Raw genomic sequence first — 18,187 nt, forward strand, 5'->3', positions numbered from 1 at the left:
GTGACGTGGTGGCTAATCCGAGCTCAGACCCAGCAGCCTGCTCGCCTGCACCAGGCACAGCCCTGTCCTGCTGGCCATCCCACCGCGCAAGGGCCGAGCAGCTTACACTTGCTGTTGCAATTACTCCAAATTCTGAAAAGTAGCAGCCCTAACTATGTGAAATGCTTCTTTTCTCCCAGGGAATGCAACTTTCCACAATAACTATGCTCCCCCAAAATAACAAAGCCTGGATTAACTGGAAAGACTTATGACCACAAGAGCGCCCGCACAGAAGTACGGCTGTAACACACAGCAGCACCACCAGCTCTCAGTTTTACCACAAATCTCAAGATAAGTGCAATTCTTTTGAAATCCCAGATTCTAAAAACATGCAACTAAGTGCAAATCTCAGTTTGTTTAATTTACATATCTAGCTCTTGTGGCTTAGGAGAATCTTACATATATGACCTGAATTTATCTAAGAAAAGAAACAATCTTTACAGATTTTATTTTTTTTTTTAAGTAGAAGAAAAATCATTCTTTGGGGGCTTACCATTGTGCGTACTTTGGACAGCTGACTACCAACATCACTGCCAACTGAAATACTTGTAAAAACCTACAGTGGTCTCCCAAGCTCTCCCCACACTATCAGATCCACATTTTACTCTCAAATCAAGATAAACAAATTCTAACTATAGCATGTGTCTATTTTGCAAGAGGGATTTGAAAGAACTTTAGGATACTAGTAAAGCAATTGCTGTTCTTAGAGGCAAAAAAGAAAACTTACTTAGAATGCACTTGGAAAAGACTATTTTGGCAGCTGATTTCTCCACAGCCTCCATCTACAGAGGGCAATCTTGAGCACAGAGCTAGACTGGAGCTTCCCCTTCAGCCCTTCCTTTCGAGACTCCTAATGTAACACACCAGAGCATCCACAGGTCAGAAACAAATCCCCTCTGCCCTGTACAACCCTACAGCCGCCCGAAACTGCTGGCACAAGTATTTGAGGGCAAAATAAACTGTTACCAGCATAAGACTTCAGAGACCAAGAAAGATGGGGGGGGACGGGGGGACAGGGACAGCAGCAGACTGGAATAAAGAACAGAAGCAAATGGGAGAGAGACAGGAGCATGAGCAAAAACCAGAGTGAAGGGGGAAAACTGGAAGCTACTATTAAAAGAAGAAAATTTGATTGTCAAGTGTTTGGGTTGTTTTTTTTTTTTTTCTTTTTCATTGTGGGGTTTCATTGTTTTTTTCCTTTCCCAAATGCGAAAGGTTCTGTAGAAGTAAAGATACCCATGTTATGGTCAAACAAATCCCATCTGTTGCAATTATTTTTCTTTTCTTAATAGGATTTTTTTCCCCTTAAGTTGCACAAATGATTAATTTCATATTTACAGCAGGAGTCCAGTGAAGTGCAAACAAATAAAGGAGCTGATTGCTCACCAAGGAGAAAAAAACTAGTGCAGGACAATAGGTCAGCTACAAAGCATCACCCCAAACCAGCAATGTTCTGTGTGTCAGCACAGGGAATGCAGCCACCTCACTGCACCTGGTATCAGAACACATGGTACCAGAACACTGGAGAGCTAATTAAGATTTTTTTTTATTTTTTTTTTAACATTCTGAAGTTTTACATTCTTAACTTCACCACCTTAACATTCTTGTCTTTTCAAGTTTTCTTTAGATTGAGGCAGCATCTACATCTTTACTGCTTTCAAAATACAAACATAAACATGCCCTGCAAAGTAAAAGAAATAAAAACCTAAGCATGAACATAAAAGCCACAAAGCCTGGAGTTAAAGCTGGGGGTGCTCTGAGGCGAAGCTCACACCAGTGCGAGTATAAGGTGCTTTGCTATTCAGGGAAGGGAAAAGGGTTCAGTACACTTTGCTCTTTACCACCACTGAGTAATCGTTTAGGAACAGCTTTTCCCTGAAGACCACCCATAGCCTAAGCTGCAAGGGGGGTGCAATGGTCATTGGTGTATGTGATAGGCAGGGAAGAACCACTGAGCTTACACCACACACTGTAAAATGAAAAATGGTCCTTCCACTGTGTTAATGACACTTTCCTGCAGCTCCTCTTGCACAGGACGAAAGACTCCATGTTATTCTTTTCAACTACCCAGAAGACCACCGTGTAGCCTATACTGCACCCAACACAAGGGCTTACACAGGAGCTGGACCTTTTCCTTCCACAGCAGCACTCAAACACTGCTAACATCACCTGGTAATTCTGTAATCCATCTCTGCTTGAGGCCAGAAGAGCAACCTCCTGAACAGACACTCCAACTTGAAATCCAAAGAAGAGTCTTAAGCTCCTGGGCACAGCATCTACCCGAGTGTGCAAAGACTGGCCGCCTCTGAAACCAAGCTTACCATCCACACACCACCCTCCAAAGCTTTAAGTTTAGAGGCTTAGTCCTGCAATTCTGTCATTACAGTCAAGACCAGAATCTACTCGTACTCACATGAACAAGACCGCCAGCCACTTAGTAAGTTAACACTTCCCTGACTTCTGTTTTCATTCAGAAGGCACATGCACAAATCTTGATTTTGCTTCCACAAAAAAGAACACTCTAAGGTCAATAAATCTGGATATTCAGCTCCAAAGGTCAATATGGGCTTACAGGACGTCACCACTTTAAAGGTAGGCTTGATTCCTTCAGGCCAGCCTTGCTATATAAATGCAAACAAACTCCTAGTTCCTACGTGGTCACTAGGACTGGCACATCGCTTCGGCTTAATCCGCTCAAGAGGGGATCATGCAGGGAAGCGATGCTCCTCTGGCAACAATCCTCTCCCAGCCTGTCCATGCTGCACTAGCCAACTTGCACAAAAAGGAGAGAAGGAGATTTATGCTTGAAGTACCCCTGAAGGATTTTAGGTTTTGTTTGGTTTAGAGGGTAGGGGAAGAGAGACTGTGAAAGAACAAGCAGAGCTAATCTCCAGCTTTTAAATAAAAACGCAGCTACACAGATTTCTTTGCCCTTGGGCTTTTGTTTTTCTTCTTGACTGAAATCCTGCTCAGCCTCACCTGATACCGACAGGGATGGCAACCCACCAGACCCTTGCAGCCAACAATTTTTTATTTTCTTTTATTAAAAGAGAAGCCAGGCTGGGCAAACATGGGACATTAAATGTGCCTAAATTCTGAGAAGAAGATTATCCTATTTTAACGCAACACAAGCAAAGAATTCCAAATGTCAAGATCTCCCGCAAAAAAAGTATATTGCTTAGTGACAGGATGTTTAATTATTCTCAGTGCTACCAAAACGTTTAGACTGCCCCATTCCTGCTGATGTCAGTAAGGAACGCCTCCAAACTACAAAACTGGGAGTGTTACATTTCTCTACAGTCAACTATTTAAAGCTTTTTTCCTACAGTTGTTTAAAAAAACCTCTGTAACTAATATTCCACAAATGCCAGCTATGTTGGTGTGCTGAGAACTACCTGAAGAGAGTGAGACACTCCTTAAATAATTTAAAGAAATATTTTATAGAGAACACAAGATATTACTGAAGGGGGAATTTTTAGAAAATACTGTGAGACAAACTGTTTTACTGTTGCGTTTTTCCATCTTTGCATAACTAATTTCACTCATACTATTTAACCTCTATTTGACTTCCTTGCTTAAGTGGAATGCTAAAAAAGAACTGACTTGAATCCCACTTTTAAACCCACAATTTTTAACTGGAATTGAAATTATGCAGAGTAGTGCTGTTCACCTACAGCTTCTTACATCAAAGCTTTCCCACTATGGCATTAACCACTTTGCAAGCCACTGTGGGAACCCATCCAAGGAAAAAAATTATGTGGCAAAATATGAAAACAAAGACACACCGTCTCCACCATACACTAAGGTGGGAACACACATTCAGCATTTCTACCCTTAATTCCACACGTAAGAATACAGGGGGTTCTCAAAAATAAGGCATGTTGGTTAATTCTTAGCACTTTGTGCTACCTCACACCAACACTGTAGGATCCCGGAGGGGATCCCAGAGGCACTGTGTCCCCGAACCAGGGAACACATCCCTGCTGTTACTTTAGAACAGACTTTTGTGGTACATTCAACCCCTCCACCACGCCAAGCAGTGGAAACAGGGAGAACAGACTCACTCTCTCATAGGCAATAAACATAAATGCAAGGCAAAAAGTTACTGGCAAGAGAAGACAAGGTCACAAACGGGTTTGTCTTCACCTGTTGTAAGAAACTTAAAACTACTGTTACCCTGTACAGGTAGAAAGAACAGCTAAGTAAAAAAAGCTTGTATTCTAATATTCTCATTTGTATCTCTTATTATGAAAAGCGTGCCTTTTATTACATTTAAATTTACTCATTCAGAACTGTGTTACGAGGGTTAGATATGCACTGCCCTGGCATTAAGAAGTAAGGTAGCTTTTATCTCACCTCTCATACAGCGATTTTTACTGCATCGAGTCAAACAGAACAGAATTGCAGTCAAACACACAGCGGTGCCTCAGGAGGGACCAACTCTTTTCTAGCAACTAGACAGCAAGGACAGACAGAAAGGAAAGTGAACTGTGCCCGAGATATCACGTATGCTCCAATTAGATTTTAAAAGTCACTGCATTTTACAGTAATTAAGCACAAGACAAATGCAACATGCCAAAACCAATGGAATAGGCATAGCTAGAGGCAATCTTTTACAAGATGTCATGAGACACATGAACAGATCATGATTTTGCAAACCAAGCAAGAGTTTTACAGGGTCAATTCTTGGGTGAGAGACAGTTAAACAAAATCCACAATTAGCACTAAGTTATTCAAACGATTCACTGAACTTTCCTCTGAATTTCTTATCAACTGGCATGACATTCCTAGGTGCAACGTATGTTGAAATAAGCATTTTCCAAAGACTGTTGTTGTTAGCTTTTGTCTTCCTTAGAATGAGGCACTTAAATATACAGTTGCTGCCTCCCCAAACTTGTTCTTGATTTCAAAGGCGAACAATACTTTTCACTCATTTACCTTGACTCTATAAAGCAGTGTTCCCGTTGCCAGCTGAAGCAGCTGCCACGCATCACCCCCCTCAGCAAGCAGCACTTCATCAGTAGCTCGCTCCCTCAAACACACACACACGGAGCTTACAAAGCACTGCAGTTTAAATTGCCTTTCAAATCCTGTTTGTTTTTTAAGCAGCTTCTTAAACTAAGCAAAACTCTCCTGTGAGTTTAGAGCTTACGTCCCCCTTTTAATGTTCTCGATCATATAACCAGTGTGGAAAGTAAGCGTCACCCTGCCAGTTAACATGCCTTGAAACCTCCTCAGTTCAAACAAACAGCTCCACAGTCTAACCCTACAGAATAGCAGAACTGACAGCAAGTACTTTAAAAAATTTTTTTTAAACTAGATGCTCCTGCAAACAGTCTAGAAAGCAGGTTATACCTTATTATTCTGTGCCTGAACACAGAAACAGAAATGTAATGAAAAATACATTGTCCTCCTACTTTCCACCGCCCTGCTCTCTGTTCTACCTGACACTGGCACTAGCCATCATCCAGACAAACCACACAAGTATTCTCAAAATGGAACTACATCATCTTCCTCTGCAATGATGATCTGGCAGCACAAGAAATCTCTGCTAAATAACATCTCTCGATAGTCAAGTTACACTTCACTTTATTTCATGTTATTAGCTTTACTTCTACCTCCTTGGACCACCCTAAGGGATTCTTCTCCATTATGTTCTTCAAATACTTGCAGATAATCATATCTCCCACTTAGACATCATTTAGCCAAGTTTCATGCATTTCTTTTCATCTTCTTTCCCTCATAAATCAATCCCTTTAGCCTCTCCAGCATTCTTGCTGCTCTTCCCTGAATTTCTTCCAAACTGCTGACATCTTTCAGCGACTGAGGAACTTCCAATTGCATGCTGTACTCTAGATGTGTTTTTTGTACTCTAAAGAAAGATAATTAAGCCTTTTCAAGAAGTATTAATGCTCCAAGCCTGGAATAAATCTAAATCAGAGATTTCTTTTTTTTTTTTCTCCCTCTCCAGAATGGGTAGTAATTATCCCCATTTCACAGAGCAGAACTGCAGAGAGAAGTATCTGACTTCTTGCTGCACACAAGCAGCGCCAGAATAAGAAACAGATCTGTGTTCTGCCATTCCCAGCCCTGAGGTCTGCAAAGTTTCAGCCCACAGCCGACGTAAGACACCGTTCCCAGGCTGTGATCTGTAGGCAAACACAAGCCATTTCCAAGTGACTACAGAACCGCTCTCGGGGAACCCAAGACTTGCCCACGGAGCGGCCGTGGTGCTGGAGGCCGCTGGCACCAGTGGGGCCAACAGCCACCCTACAACAGGCCGGGGTCTGCTACTACCTTCACTAGTCTCTGATCCATCTACCTGATTTTTATTGCTGTAGAGAGGTTTGTTTCTAAAACCAGCCCGCGGCTATCATCAGGTTAACTACCTGAACAAGATATTCAGCTCCAGAGGTAAAAACTGTTTTTAAACGCGAGAGGACTGACTGCCAGGCTGAGACAGTCCAAGGCCATTTTCAATTTGCATGTTTCCTTCCGTTCCCTCCCACTCCCTGGAACTTTTGTGATGGAATAACAGTGAAATAACTTCAGAAAAACTAAAAAGAGTTCTTCACAAAAGAAAACTGTAAGACAGGCTATATGAGGGGAGGCAAGGCTGAAGAACGGGGGGCAGGGGAAGAGTCTGATCAGTTAAATGTAATTAAAAAAAAAACCAAAATCCCACAAACAGGATGCAGACACATTAAAAAAGCAACACTGACCTAACAAAGGAATGTGAACTGCAGTTGACTTAAACAGCATCACAGCAATAGCCCTCCCCCTACACACAAACCTCTGCAACTCTTAAAGACACAGGTTTTTAGGCCCTTCTAAATTCTGTGGTTCCTTCCCCTGCCAGCCACACGTTTGATACTCTTAGCTTGAGCTAATTCAGTTTATTGCCTCCTCTTTCCAGACAACAATACCCAAGTTTGACTCAGGCTAAAGCAAAGCAAACTGAGTTGTATTACTCTGCCTACCTTAGACAGATATTAAATTTTAGTATTCTGCTACATATTCTTCTCATTGAAAGAACAAACTATAAAGGGTCCTCTGTATCATGGACTGATGTTAAATATCATAAGAGTATAACCAAGATTAGGTAATGAACACCTTGGTGAAAGGTGTTGTTTCTTCCCACTAACTCAAACAGAGCAAAAAGCAATTTTCTGAATCTGTGTATGATGTTGTTAATGTGACTGCTGGTTCACAATTACAGTCCCTGCTTACATCCACAGTGGTGATGAAGACTCTTTATCTGGCTTCTCCCCATCCCATGAAGAACCATTTCCTCCATCCAAAATGTGGAAATAGCAACATAAATGTCATCCTCCTGTTGTTGGTCTCCATCATATTTTTGCCTCCAGGAGACAGAAGCTACTAAACCCACTACATTTTTAAGCAAGATATTATCTCGATTTTCTGTTTGAACCCTTTTCATCGTTAAGGTCATTTACACATCATTTCACCACCTACAGAAAGGCACCTACCTCAGTGAACGCTTAAAAGCCTTTCTATACTAGAAAATGCAAAACATTCGTATCTCTTGTGCAACTTCTTTCTTTAAATACGCACTGTGCTTGGTAATTAGGCTTTCAGACCTATTTGCAAAGTCTAGCATTTGGCGACAACACTGGAATCACAGCTAGAACAGAATACGGGAGGTTTTCTGTTTAGTCTGAAATTCCTATCTTGTGATAGGAAGAAGAAAGAAAATTTGCTGAGGGTCAAAATTAGTGCAGTTGCATCAAGGCTTAAATTAAATGGAAAGCAGTCCATCTTCAGCAAGAAATCAGGAAACTTCGGTTTTCTCTGTAGATCAACTGCTACATGATTGTTTGCTGTCACAGAATATCATGATTTCTTTCCTCCCCTCGTACAAACAGAAATAATCTCGCTCATGTCCCTAAAGAGGGCAGAGGATTACCTAGTGACAAATGGGCTGAAGACACTACAGAAATACAAAAGTACCCTGGTATTGTTAAAATCTTATCCCACAATCTGAATTAAATGCAGCACCTATTACTGCCTCTTCAAAAGGCTCAGAACAACTTTCCTACCTTAAAAGAAGGAAGGAAAAAAAACAAACCCTAGTAATCACACTTATAAACTCCAGCACCCATCACTCCCCGTGCTCTAACCTAAGGAGGCATAAATCCTTTCTGTAATTCACCAAGGATCAAAAATACAGTAATATATATCATATCATAAAACCGGGAGACACAGGCAATAAAACACACTCTCAAGATCTCTAAAAACTCATTTATCAAGCAGTTTTTGCTTGAAGGCAAGTCAGGTAATAACATGCAGAACGGAGCCAATTTAAGGAATTTGCATCCACTATACTATATTTAATAAGTAGCTAAGTAAAAATGATTGCAGGTTTGCTTTCCTTTATTTGTGCAGAAGGGCTCTGGTACAAATCATACGTGTATTAATAGAGGAGAGATTTCCACAAACCTTCCTGCGCAGAGCGCGACTCCTGTGTTAGTGACACTTAACAAGAAGTCATTTGGAGACCCGAGCCTGCTGACGCCGGAGAGGTGGCTTCAGGCCATTCGGTCTCACAAGGTGTCAGGCACCATCATTTCGTTACCACCCACCGAATCGCCAGGGCTCCAGCTGGGCATGAGCTGATTTCAGAACTCCAGGAGACCGCGGGTAACACTCAGACTTGCAGTACGGAAGGATCCTCTACACTTGATATCGATTAGTATTTGTTAGCTGAAAAGCACCTACCTGGAATTCGGATTTTAAATTTGCCACTTTGTCCAAAACCACCATCTATTATCCCTTCTTCTCCCGTAGACAGTTTGACTTTTAGACCCACGAAAATCTGGATGTTTGTTTCCTTTTTAAACAATGAACGACCGATCACGCTGTAATCATCCATCACCTGCAAAAGAAACAGGGCTTCATGAGTCCACAATCTAAAGTGACAAGAAGAATTATACCCATTATAAATGTATGATACAGACTAAGTACAGTGACTATCACCCTGCCCATGGAAAACTACCCCAAATGAACAGAATTGAGTCATCCAAAGTGCTGAGTTTAAGGCAATTTGTGTCTAAAACCATAGAAGACTTTGCAAATGAACATATTTCTTCCTTCACATCTTTTCTTACAATAGAGGAAGAACAAAACCTGCATCAGGACATGCTGTAAAGATCAGTTAATTAAAATCTCCTTCCTGCTTTGAAGCCTTTTCATGAAAGTCACTTAAGTACCTATACTCACAAAAAGTTTTTACTTACCCTACAGCTAAGTACATTATCACCTACACAAACACCCTCTGTCTCTTCGCTCCAGACCTGCACTCCAGCAGCTACACTTCCAAAGAAATGACAGAATGACTCAGAGTTTCTAAATAGAGCCATTTAAATATTCAACTTTACATAGGCATTGATTTGTTAAACTAAAAGCCTTATGACCATTGTATCCAATTTTAATTTCAAGGTTTGTAACCCAGTGGGAAGAACCATTCCAAGTTGAATTCTTAATTAAGCTATCAGGAACAAGAGGCAGCAGGGTTGGTGGGTACGGCGAGATAAACAACCCTCCCTCAGGCATTACAAAGTATAAGGTGCAGTCAAGTGAGCCTAATCCTGTAGGTGTGAATATCCTTGTATACCTAATGCCTGGAGTTACTCTACCTCGTAGCAGTGAAAAGAACATTTATTTACTTATCAGAAGAAATAAGGGGATATTACTTAAATCTTTTCAAGATCTATTTCTTTTTGTGGCAAAAGTTGCAGCTTTTCTTCATATCTTTGGAGTGATTTTTAGATAAACCTAAGGATTTCAAAGGCCAAAGTGACCTAGAACAGTAAAGATTTATAACCAATTTTGAACATTCCCCTTTATACAGTTTGAATGATAACTCAAAGTATTGCTGGTTTATTAAGTCACTCTCCTTACCTGAAGCCTCCTCCATGAACAGTAGTGCACATACCGACTCAAATCCCTCGCACCGTTGTTTATTATTTATTACACATATACACACACACTCCTTTGATGTCAATCTCAGTATGGCAGTAAATCTAACATCAGAAATTTCAGGTTTGGTTTATTTTACATGGGGTTTACCTGCTCAGCCATAAACAGCCTCGCACAGGCTGTGCGGTATTAGAGGACTGGCAGGACCTCACCCTGTCCCAGAGCGCTGGCCGGGTGACAAGTGTCTGCAGCTCTTCTTCCCTCTTTGCCCTGCAGAGGACAACAGCAGGGGCAGCTCCACTCCCAGCGGGGTGCAGAGTCAAGGCTGCAGGCAGAAGCATTCGGATGTCTCACCATTTGCTGCCTGAACATCCACCCCTCGGCGTTTCCCCAAAGTCACGTTTCTGGGGGTTTTAGTGGCTGTCCTCTCTCACCCCCGCCCCTCAACAAGCACAGCTTCAAACCAGCTTGTGAACCATTAATGGTAGTATCACTGCTTGGCAACCTTGGGCTTAAATTTAAAACTGAATAATGTCTTTTACTAGAGCCACTGATAATAGGTGGTGGCAGAGGGGGAAGATAAGCTTGCAGGCACGCTTGCTTTTCTTCAGGTTGGAAATAGAAGACTAGCAGAAAAAGAAGCTGTTAATTCCAACTTGAAGCACATACATTCTCAAAAACTTCTTCATTTTTCCAGTTGCATTAGCTGGTGCAATAAAAATATTACTTCTTCCTATAAATCTTTTATTTCTAGAACAAGAATTTCAAAACTGAACATCCCTCTCCTCCACTACTGGCTACGTCCTTCTTCCCCTGTGCCTGAAATACAGTCTCTTACACCCCAGTGAGGATCTTCCACATAGCTATTATTTTTGTAGTTATTCCCCCAAAATGGCACAGGAAGACAACTTTAAAGACAATGGAAACGTCTTTTATTTTCCCAAGAGCACTTCAAAGTTATCTTTAACTTAATTAAAAATGGAATTAGAGGGTAAGCAATCACACTAGGCCAGCATGGTTCAGTTTAGAGCCTCCCTGGCAAGGCTGTCAGAAAAAACTCAGGATGATTTCTGTGAACAAGTGTTATAGGCATCACATAGCCAAGTAAGGTGGTAATGATAATCTACAACTGATGATTACAACAGCAATAAAACCTATCACTATTTTAGGTATTCCATACTCACATAGTATCTTGATTTTAAAACCCCTCATCTTTTATCAGTAAATGTGCTTTTTAGGATCTTGCTCTTGTACCCACAGTTTAGGAAAGCAACTGAGGGTTCCAGCCACACTGTTCCTTTCATTCCAATGGTCAGCTTGTTAAAAATCCCTCCTTTAGCTGATGGGTATGTTCTGTCCACATCACCACTATTCCTTGGGCATCTCTACAGGCCGTTAGGAAAACAACTGCTTTAGCAGTGCTGAGATAACAAGCAGTCGCTGACTTGCTCGAGTGGCTGTTTGGAATAAAACCTTTATGATCTAGTGTTGAAGTCTCATACATGAAATACTACACACCCCAACCTGCATCACCCGTTCCCCCTAACCTATCACCAATTTGTCCCTGAAGACGACTAAATAGTAAGAGAATGCCTGACAGAACAAGAACTAAGATATCTCATCAGCCTTTGCAGTAAAACAAATGGGCAGGAGATAATGGCTACAAAGGAAACCTCGTTTTCTCAACTTTAAAATCATCTTAGAAAAATTCATTTTTTGTTTTAGTCTCGCTCTGTGAAAAGGCACAGAAATGCATGTTGTTCTCTCCAACTGAAACTCAACACTTCCAATTACTTTACCAGCAATTTACCTCCAATCGCTGGATTTTAAGTTAATCCCCTCTGAGTTCTCAGAACATCTACAATGGCAATCACTTTGCCTATTAGCTGAGCAGCCTTTTGGGAGATCTTTCAGATTTTCTCTCAAACACTTTTTTTTTTTGGTTATAAAATATTATTAACTTAAAAAGCCAAATGCCACAAAGACAGTAAGGGATATGCAGTCTGCTCTGAAGCAGCAGCAAGGGGCCTAGCAATGAGGGCAGACTAATTTTATTAACTTCAGGGAAACTTCAAAAAGCTTTAGGGCTTTAATGCCAGACAGAGACGACCCCAAAAGTCAGTTTAAGTGCTGCATAAACAAAGGATTAGGGTAAGAAAAAGCTGAAGGCTCCTTGCATTTCTTGTTTATATTGTCATATGACCTAGTAGGAGTGGGAGAGGGCTGCCTCTCTGACTTTAATCCCCCATGGTGTACAGTGGCGTTTCAGTTCACTGACCTACATTACGATAATATTTTTTTAAATTTATGGGCAGAGGTGCAGCATCAAACTCACTTAAGAACTTTAAAAAAAGAAGGGGGGTGGGGGGGGTGCGCAAGGGGGAGAAATAGCCAGAAGAGAAAAATTTTCTGGCTGGAATAGTCTCCCCCTCTCACTTAGGTTAGATCAGCAGCTTAGAAAGGGATTTCAAGTTCAAAGGGAACGTCTGTTACTCTTGTTTTATGGCTTAGACCAGAGGACACAATAGCACCGAGTTTATGAAATATCCCTTCCCACTTGGCTTTTGTGCTCGCGGGAAAAAAGTAAACAGCACTTCATAGCCATAGGTGAAGTATGTGCATCTCTGGCACGTTACACTTCTGGTAATACCAAGACGTTCAGAGATAAAATGAACCACCTCACACTCCCCATCTAAGCTGTACTTATGCTACCGTGTATTGTTTGCAAAAATCACAGTTAATGTTGCATGTGTTGGCTTTCAGTGCAAACCACAGCATAATCCCAAGGAGAAACAACTCTGCAGTTTCCCTTTGAGCAGGGGTAGCAAGCTGTACTGTCCAGGCTGTTAAACCACCCTCATTTTTAAGGTAACAGAAATTACTGTCATCTGAATACCCTCTCAAACAATCCACCACACACATTTTGAAAGGAAATAACTCAGTGTCTTAAACATATCTGTAGAAAAAAAAATATTGGGATCAGAACAGAAACACACAGAAGGAAACAAAGCAGTGCCAAAGTGAGATGGGAAATAAGGTTTGAGACAGCAAGTAAAAGCACTGAATATTAAATACTAGAAAGAGACACAGAAAGAATAACCTTTTCTGATTTAATCTAAAATTATATGGTTTTAACAGAAGTAAACCAATTTTTTAAAAAAGGATAAAAACAGCTCAGAGGATTATTCTCAGCAAACTGATACATGGCCCATTGAAACCAAAGCAGAAAACAGCAGGAGGAGAAAAAGGAACAAAAAGAACCCATGACTAACACTGAAAATACAAAGTATTTTTATTACTTTTTTGTACTTTAGAAAAGTACACTTGAGACACCTTCATCATGATCAGTGACAGCTCATTTCTAGAAAACAGTTTTGAGCACTTTCCATTTCCGTATCAGAAATGGGAATATTTTGGAGGCTGCAAATTCCTGTTCTTTCATAAAACGTGGCTTCATGCATTGAGAAAATGATGGTACATGAGGCCGCAAAAAGGGTGAAGGAGAACAGAACTGAAAGGATTGCACTGACAACTGGGTTTGCAGCTTTTCTGATTCCCCAAGGAATGCTCCATCTTACAGTTTGTAACAGAGAACTAGAATGATTTAGTACAAAGAACAAACAATTTGGTCAGCCACACTGTTTCCTCAAGAACTTGTATCAGCATAAAAGTATTAAAAGCTTTTCTTTCTGCAGCTCCCCCCAGAACTAGAAGCTTTTCCTTGTGTGCTGGTCTCTAAAGACCTCCTTTCTCACCATCCTCCAAGCAACAACTAAACGTGTGCCTCTGAACACCTATCCAGGAGAACGGAACAGATGAGCAGTTCATCTCCTTCAGGACTTCATGCCTCATTGCTGCTGTCGTAATAGAGCAAGAAGCCATCACACAGATATTTCTGCATATCCACCAACATTGGTTTTCAGATGTTTCTCCTATCTCTTCCCTGCCTACATTTCTTGTAGCCAAGGAACACCTTTCTTTCTCTGCCCTTCTCTTCCTTTCTCAATAAAGGGACAACTGCTTTTGAGAGTATCTTTCTCTTTGCTGAGCATTTTGCCATCACTACAGCCTGGTTAAACCAGCAATGTAGCAGAAAAGAGATCTGGAGGACTGAGTCAGGACAATGAGTAAGAACTGTATAACCAGACTAGTTTCGATTTTTAAAGTTCTGCAGGTATCAGCTGGCATTCTCCAGGCACACACAGGGCACTAACTTCATTATGCACCCTTATACTGCAAGTTCCCTTCACCTCTAATTAACGTTTAGACAGGCCGAGTCCCAAAAAACCACAGGCACTGAATTCCTGACACGGCTTAGTTAAGAACACATTTGTTTTACCAAGTGAGAAGAAACTGTTTGATGTCATGTTTTTATTAATCTTTACACCAAACTACGCTGTGTTCCCTTTATGTAAAAAAACCATCAGAGACAGAAAAGAGGAGGCTACAGACTGTTCCTACATACTATACTGCTCAGGACTCCATCTCCAGACCTGTCAGTCCTGGCTTGAAATGCTGTAAAGATTAAAAACCCTGTACTGCTTACTATCCAAGCACAACCAAGAAAGAGGCTGTTCTGTAAGGCAGATCTGAGATGCAGAGTCCTGACCTGGCCTTGCAAGAAGGATGCAGAGAGGATCGCTGAGCTCAAGACAGCAGTTCTGAGCAGCCAGCAGCACTCTGGTGGGGTCTCCATGACTTAAGAACACTCAAGGCACTTTCTTCAACGATTTTAAAGTGTTTTCACTTTGGCAATCTCAGGTTCTGAGATCTTAAACATCCAAAAGGAAACATCAGTGAGACCTGGCGACTTCCATTCGGAACAGCGCCCGGGTCCGGCACACTGCAGCAGGTCAGGTATGGTGACAGTAAATTTGCTTCTAAAGGAAACTACCCACAAATAGCTTGGGAAGGTGTGGTCACAGAGAGGAATAAAGAACAGATGCTCACAAAATCCTCACTGGAAATTAAGCAGGCAACGAGGACAGGCCTGCAAAGAGCTGCCTGAAGCAACTGATGCTGAGGAGAGGAGAGCGCTGGCTCTTGCGCAGCCCTGCAGCCCTTCTGAAGGCCCCGCACGGCCACCGAGCCACCCCAGGCCTCTGCCCTTCCCCAGTGATCTCAAACTCCAGCACGTGGACCCTCGGCCCAGAGCCCAGCAGCCCACCCACTCCCTGGGTACCAGCTCCCTTCTGCCCTGCGGGGACCCGCGCCCGTGGTGCCAGGCTATCGACAGGGGTCTGTGCCACACTGCTGAGGGAACTCGAGTCCTAGCGCAGAGTAACTCAACCCCTGGTGAAGGTGTACTGCAGAGGATGCTTACAGTTCAGTAATACTTAGGTTTAGTTTTACTTGACCTTTTTACTTTAAAAATGCCTAGGAAATTACATTTATATAAAACTTAAGTTGCAGAATTGGGCACTTAAGAAATGCCAGATGTCCATACAACCTTATTCCTGTCCCTCTTTGATATGCCCCATGATATGGTCTTCACATGACCACATCCAAAAAAGTTCACAGCAACCCTGCCTTATTAAGTGCCTAGGGTAGAGGCACAGGGGAACAGAATTAATGTTGCATAGGCAACTGTAAATCTGGTATTTCCTAACTTTCAAGCACTTGATTTTGCAACCTAAGTAACATTCTTAATTTATTTTTGTGTCCAATAAATAAAATGCTGTATTGGTTGCCTTGCTGACAAACTGATTCCCCCACAGGTGACTCTTGCACAACCTCAGAAAAATCAAGACCAGCTGTCCATACACTTGTAAGACCCAAAAGCATGTCTGCATTTTAAATTTAATAATATAAATAATAACCATAGGTGTTACTCAAACCTTGCAAAATTCTACTACCCAGTCATGTGGAGCAAGCTATTCTTTTGTTGGTGAGAGAACAAAATACCAATATTTTCATATAAGCAAGCAGATTCTGTGACTTCGCTGGCATTTTTATGACAAATTTATTCTACTGTGTTAATCCATATATTGTGTCAGTCGGTAAACATCACCATTCTTTTCTCAGTACTCTTTAAGAGAAATGGTATTTCTGTTTAATGAGCATACAGCCCTCCCTTCCCCTTCCCCCACTAAGCTTCTCAAACCCTTTTACTCAAAAACTAAACAAAAGCCAACAAATAAATGCATCTTTTATATTCCTATTTTACAGTGCATTTTAACTAGTGAATGTGCTGTGCACTTTTATTCACCTGATTGCCTTCATCTCTGTATTATTACTGTATTTAGCATACCATCAGCAGCCAAGCAGAACCAAACAAACTCATGTTCAGACTTCAAAGCAGGAAAAATATTAATTGTGGCGTCTGCATGTTTACAGTAGATGGAGTGACATCCACCCCTTCTCCAGTCAGAGCCACGGAAGGATCTGCAGGCAGCCCAGGCCACTGCCTGTGCCCACAGGCAGCACTCCGTCAGCTTTTCCTGTACAGTTTGGCCTTGGCAGTCACTTTGTGCCCGTATCAGTCTGCACACTCGTATCAGTCACCCCAAAAGCATCACTGCCTGGCGGATGCAGTATTTTTCTTGCTATCCTGCTGGAACTACAGTGCCACTTTAAGAAAATAGCAGATGAAACATTAGCCCTGGTAAGCCAGCGAAACATCCTCTACAAGTAAGTTAGATGGAAGAATCTAACTACCTGAGCAGGTAAAATGCACTTCTCTTCACTCCTAGGGGCATCGCAGCCGTGCAACAGAAAATTCAAGGAACAGTATTTCTGTGACAAATATTTTAAGTACAGCACAGAGACACAACTCTGAAAAATTGTGGTATTACTGATATCTGGAGAGGATTCAGTGAAAAAAGTACCAGTGGTACTCACACATGGTACTCTTCCTCACCACTCAGGAATCTTTCCAGACAGGAATACTCTTGCACTCCCCTATTAACTTACTCCACAAGTCTGCTCTCACCCCTAAGCAAACCACACCAAATATTCCCATTCACTGGTACACGAGTTAATTTCTCCTCCCTCAGCAGTTTGGTTAAGTGATAAACTTGACATAAACTCTGTAAACCAAATGCTGTTTTCACCCATAAAAAGACATAAGGAATTAAAAGGCAAAATATGGCTGACAACTGTTTAAAACCACCGTTTTTGCAGACACTGCTTTTTAAAACGTTTAGCTCCTTAAGGGGTAGTCTGGGTCATTGCTGGTCATCAACAAATTTCAATACTGTTTTCTCAAACTTCCTGCAAGTTGCTTACTAGTACTCGTCTCCACAATATCTCACCCTTCTTCTGAAGGGCCAGGAAGATCTGCTAAGCAGTGGTGACAAAGACCTTCCATTTGACCACTCAGCCAGCACACCTGCTCTGACACAGCTCTCGCTACCATACGCTAAGACAACAGAAAACCCAACACTTAAAAGATGCTCAAAGGTAAGCTTTTCCTCTTCCATTCAGGCTTCAAAAGAGATGCTCTGATAAAAATCTTAATAGCTTACCTTGCTTTCACATCTTGCTCCTGCAGCAAGACCTTTCTCTTTGGGGACACTTAGATCACACCAATATTCAATATTCATGTTGTTATTAAGCAATAAGTGATCCCTCCATGCTCCAGAATCTAAGCATGCTAGCTACACGATGGCCTCGGTCCCTATGACAACCAGTTCAATAAGAAAACTCAATATTCAGCAACCCACAAAACTTGGGAGCAGAGTGGCTACAAATACTGGGACATCCCGTGGCTGTGACACATGGAAGGAGAAAGGAGGTGCAACATGATTACCATCAAATAATAAAGCCTAAAAGCAAGGCAAATAATGAGAAAAATACATTAAAAGACTTTGAAATACACAGAGAATTAACTCTTTTTAATGTCAGAGAAACACAGAGAAAGCATCTGTAGGAAGGACAAGCCCCTTCTCACAGGAAAACATTCTGCTATGCTTAAAGTGGGACACAATCACAGCAGACACATGCATGTTTTGCACCGCACAAGCTTGTAAGTGCAGAAGGTGCAGCTCGTGCTATACAAGGCAGAGACTTTTCCTTCTTTTGTTTCTGCCACAGAGCTACTGATTTATGAGCATCCTTAACAACAGGACCCTGTGGCAATCATCCTAAGATAAATCCTGCTTGTGCAAACACTTTCAAAACAGGGAGAATATCTGAGTCAGGCAGGAAAGCCTGATACACCACCACAGTTCACCTGCCAGCTCAAACTCTCCGCACTCAACCTGGGTGA

At 41.7% G+C, this 18,187-nt stretch overlaps 1 protein-coding gene across 3 annotated transcripts in view; it reads right to left on the minus strand.

Annotated features, from left to right (window-relative positions):
* EEFSEC (eukaryotic elongation factor, selenocysteine-tRNA specific) overlaps positions 1–18,187 on the minus strand; it is a 130,398-nt gene that overhangs the window by 31,838 nt on the left and 80,373 nt on the right. For all 3 annotated transcript variants that reach the window (XM_074914012.1, XM_074914011.1, XM_074914014.1), the window contains one exon: positions 8,779–8,935. In XM_074914012.1, the coding sequence (XP_074770113.1) occupies positions 8,779–8,935 (157 nt within the window). The remainder of the gene's footprint in view (positions 1–8,778; positions 8,936–18,187) is intronic.

The sequence above is a fragment of the Athene noctua genome, chromosome 10 (genome assembly GCF_965140245.1).
Source record: "Athene noctua chromosome 10, bAthNoc1.hap1.1, whole genome shotgun sequence".
NCBI lineage: Eukaryota > Metazoa > Chordata > Aves > Strigiformes > Strigidae > Athene > Athene noctua.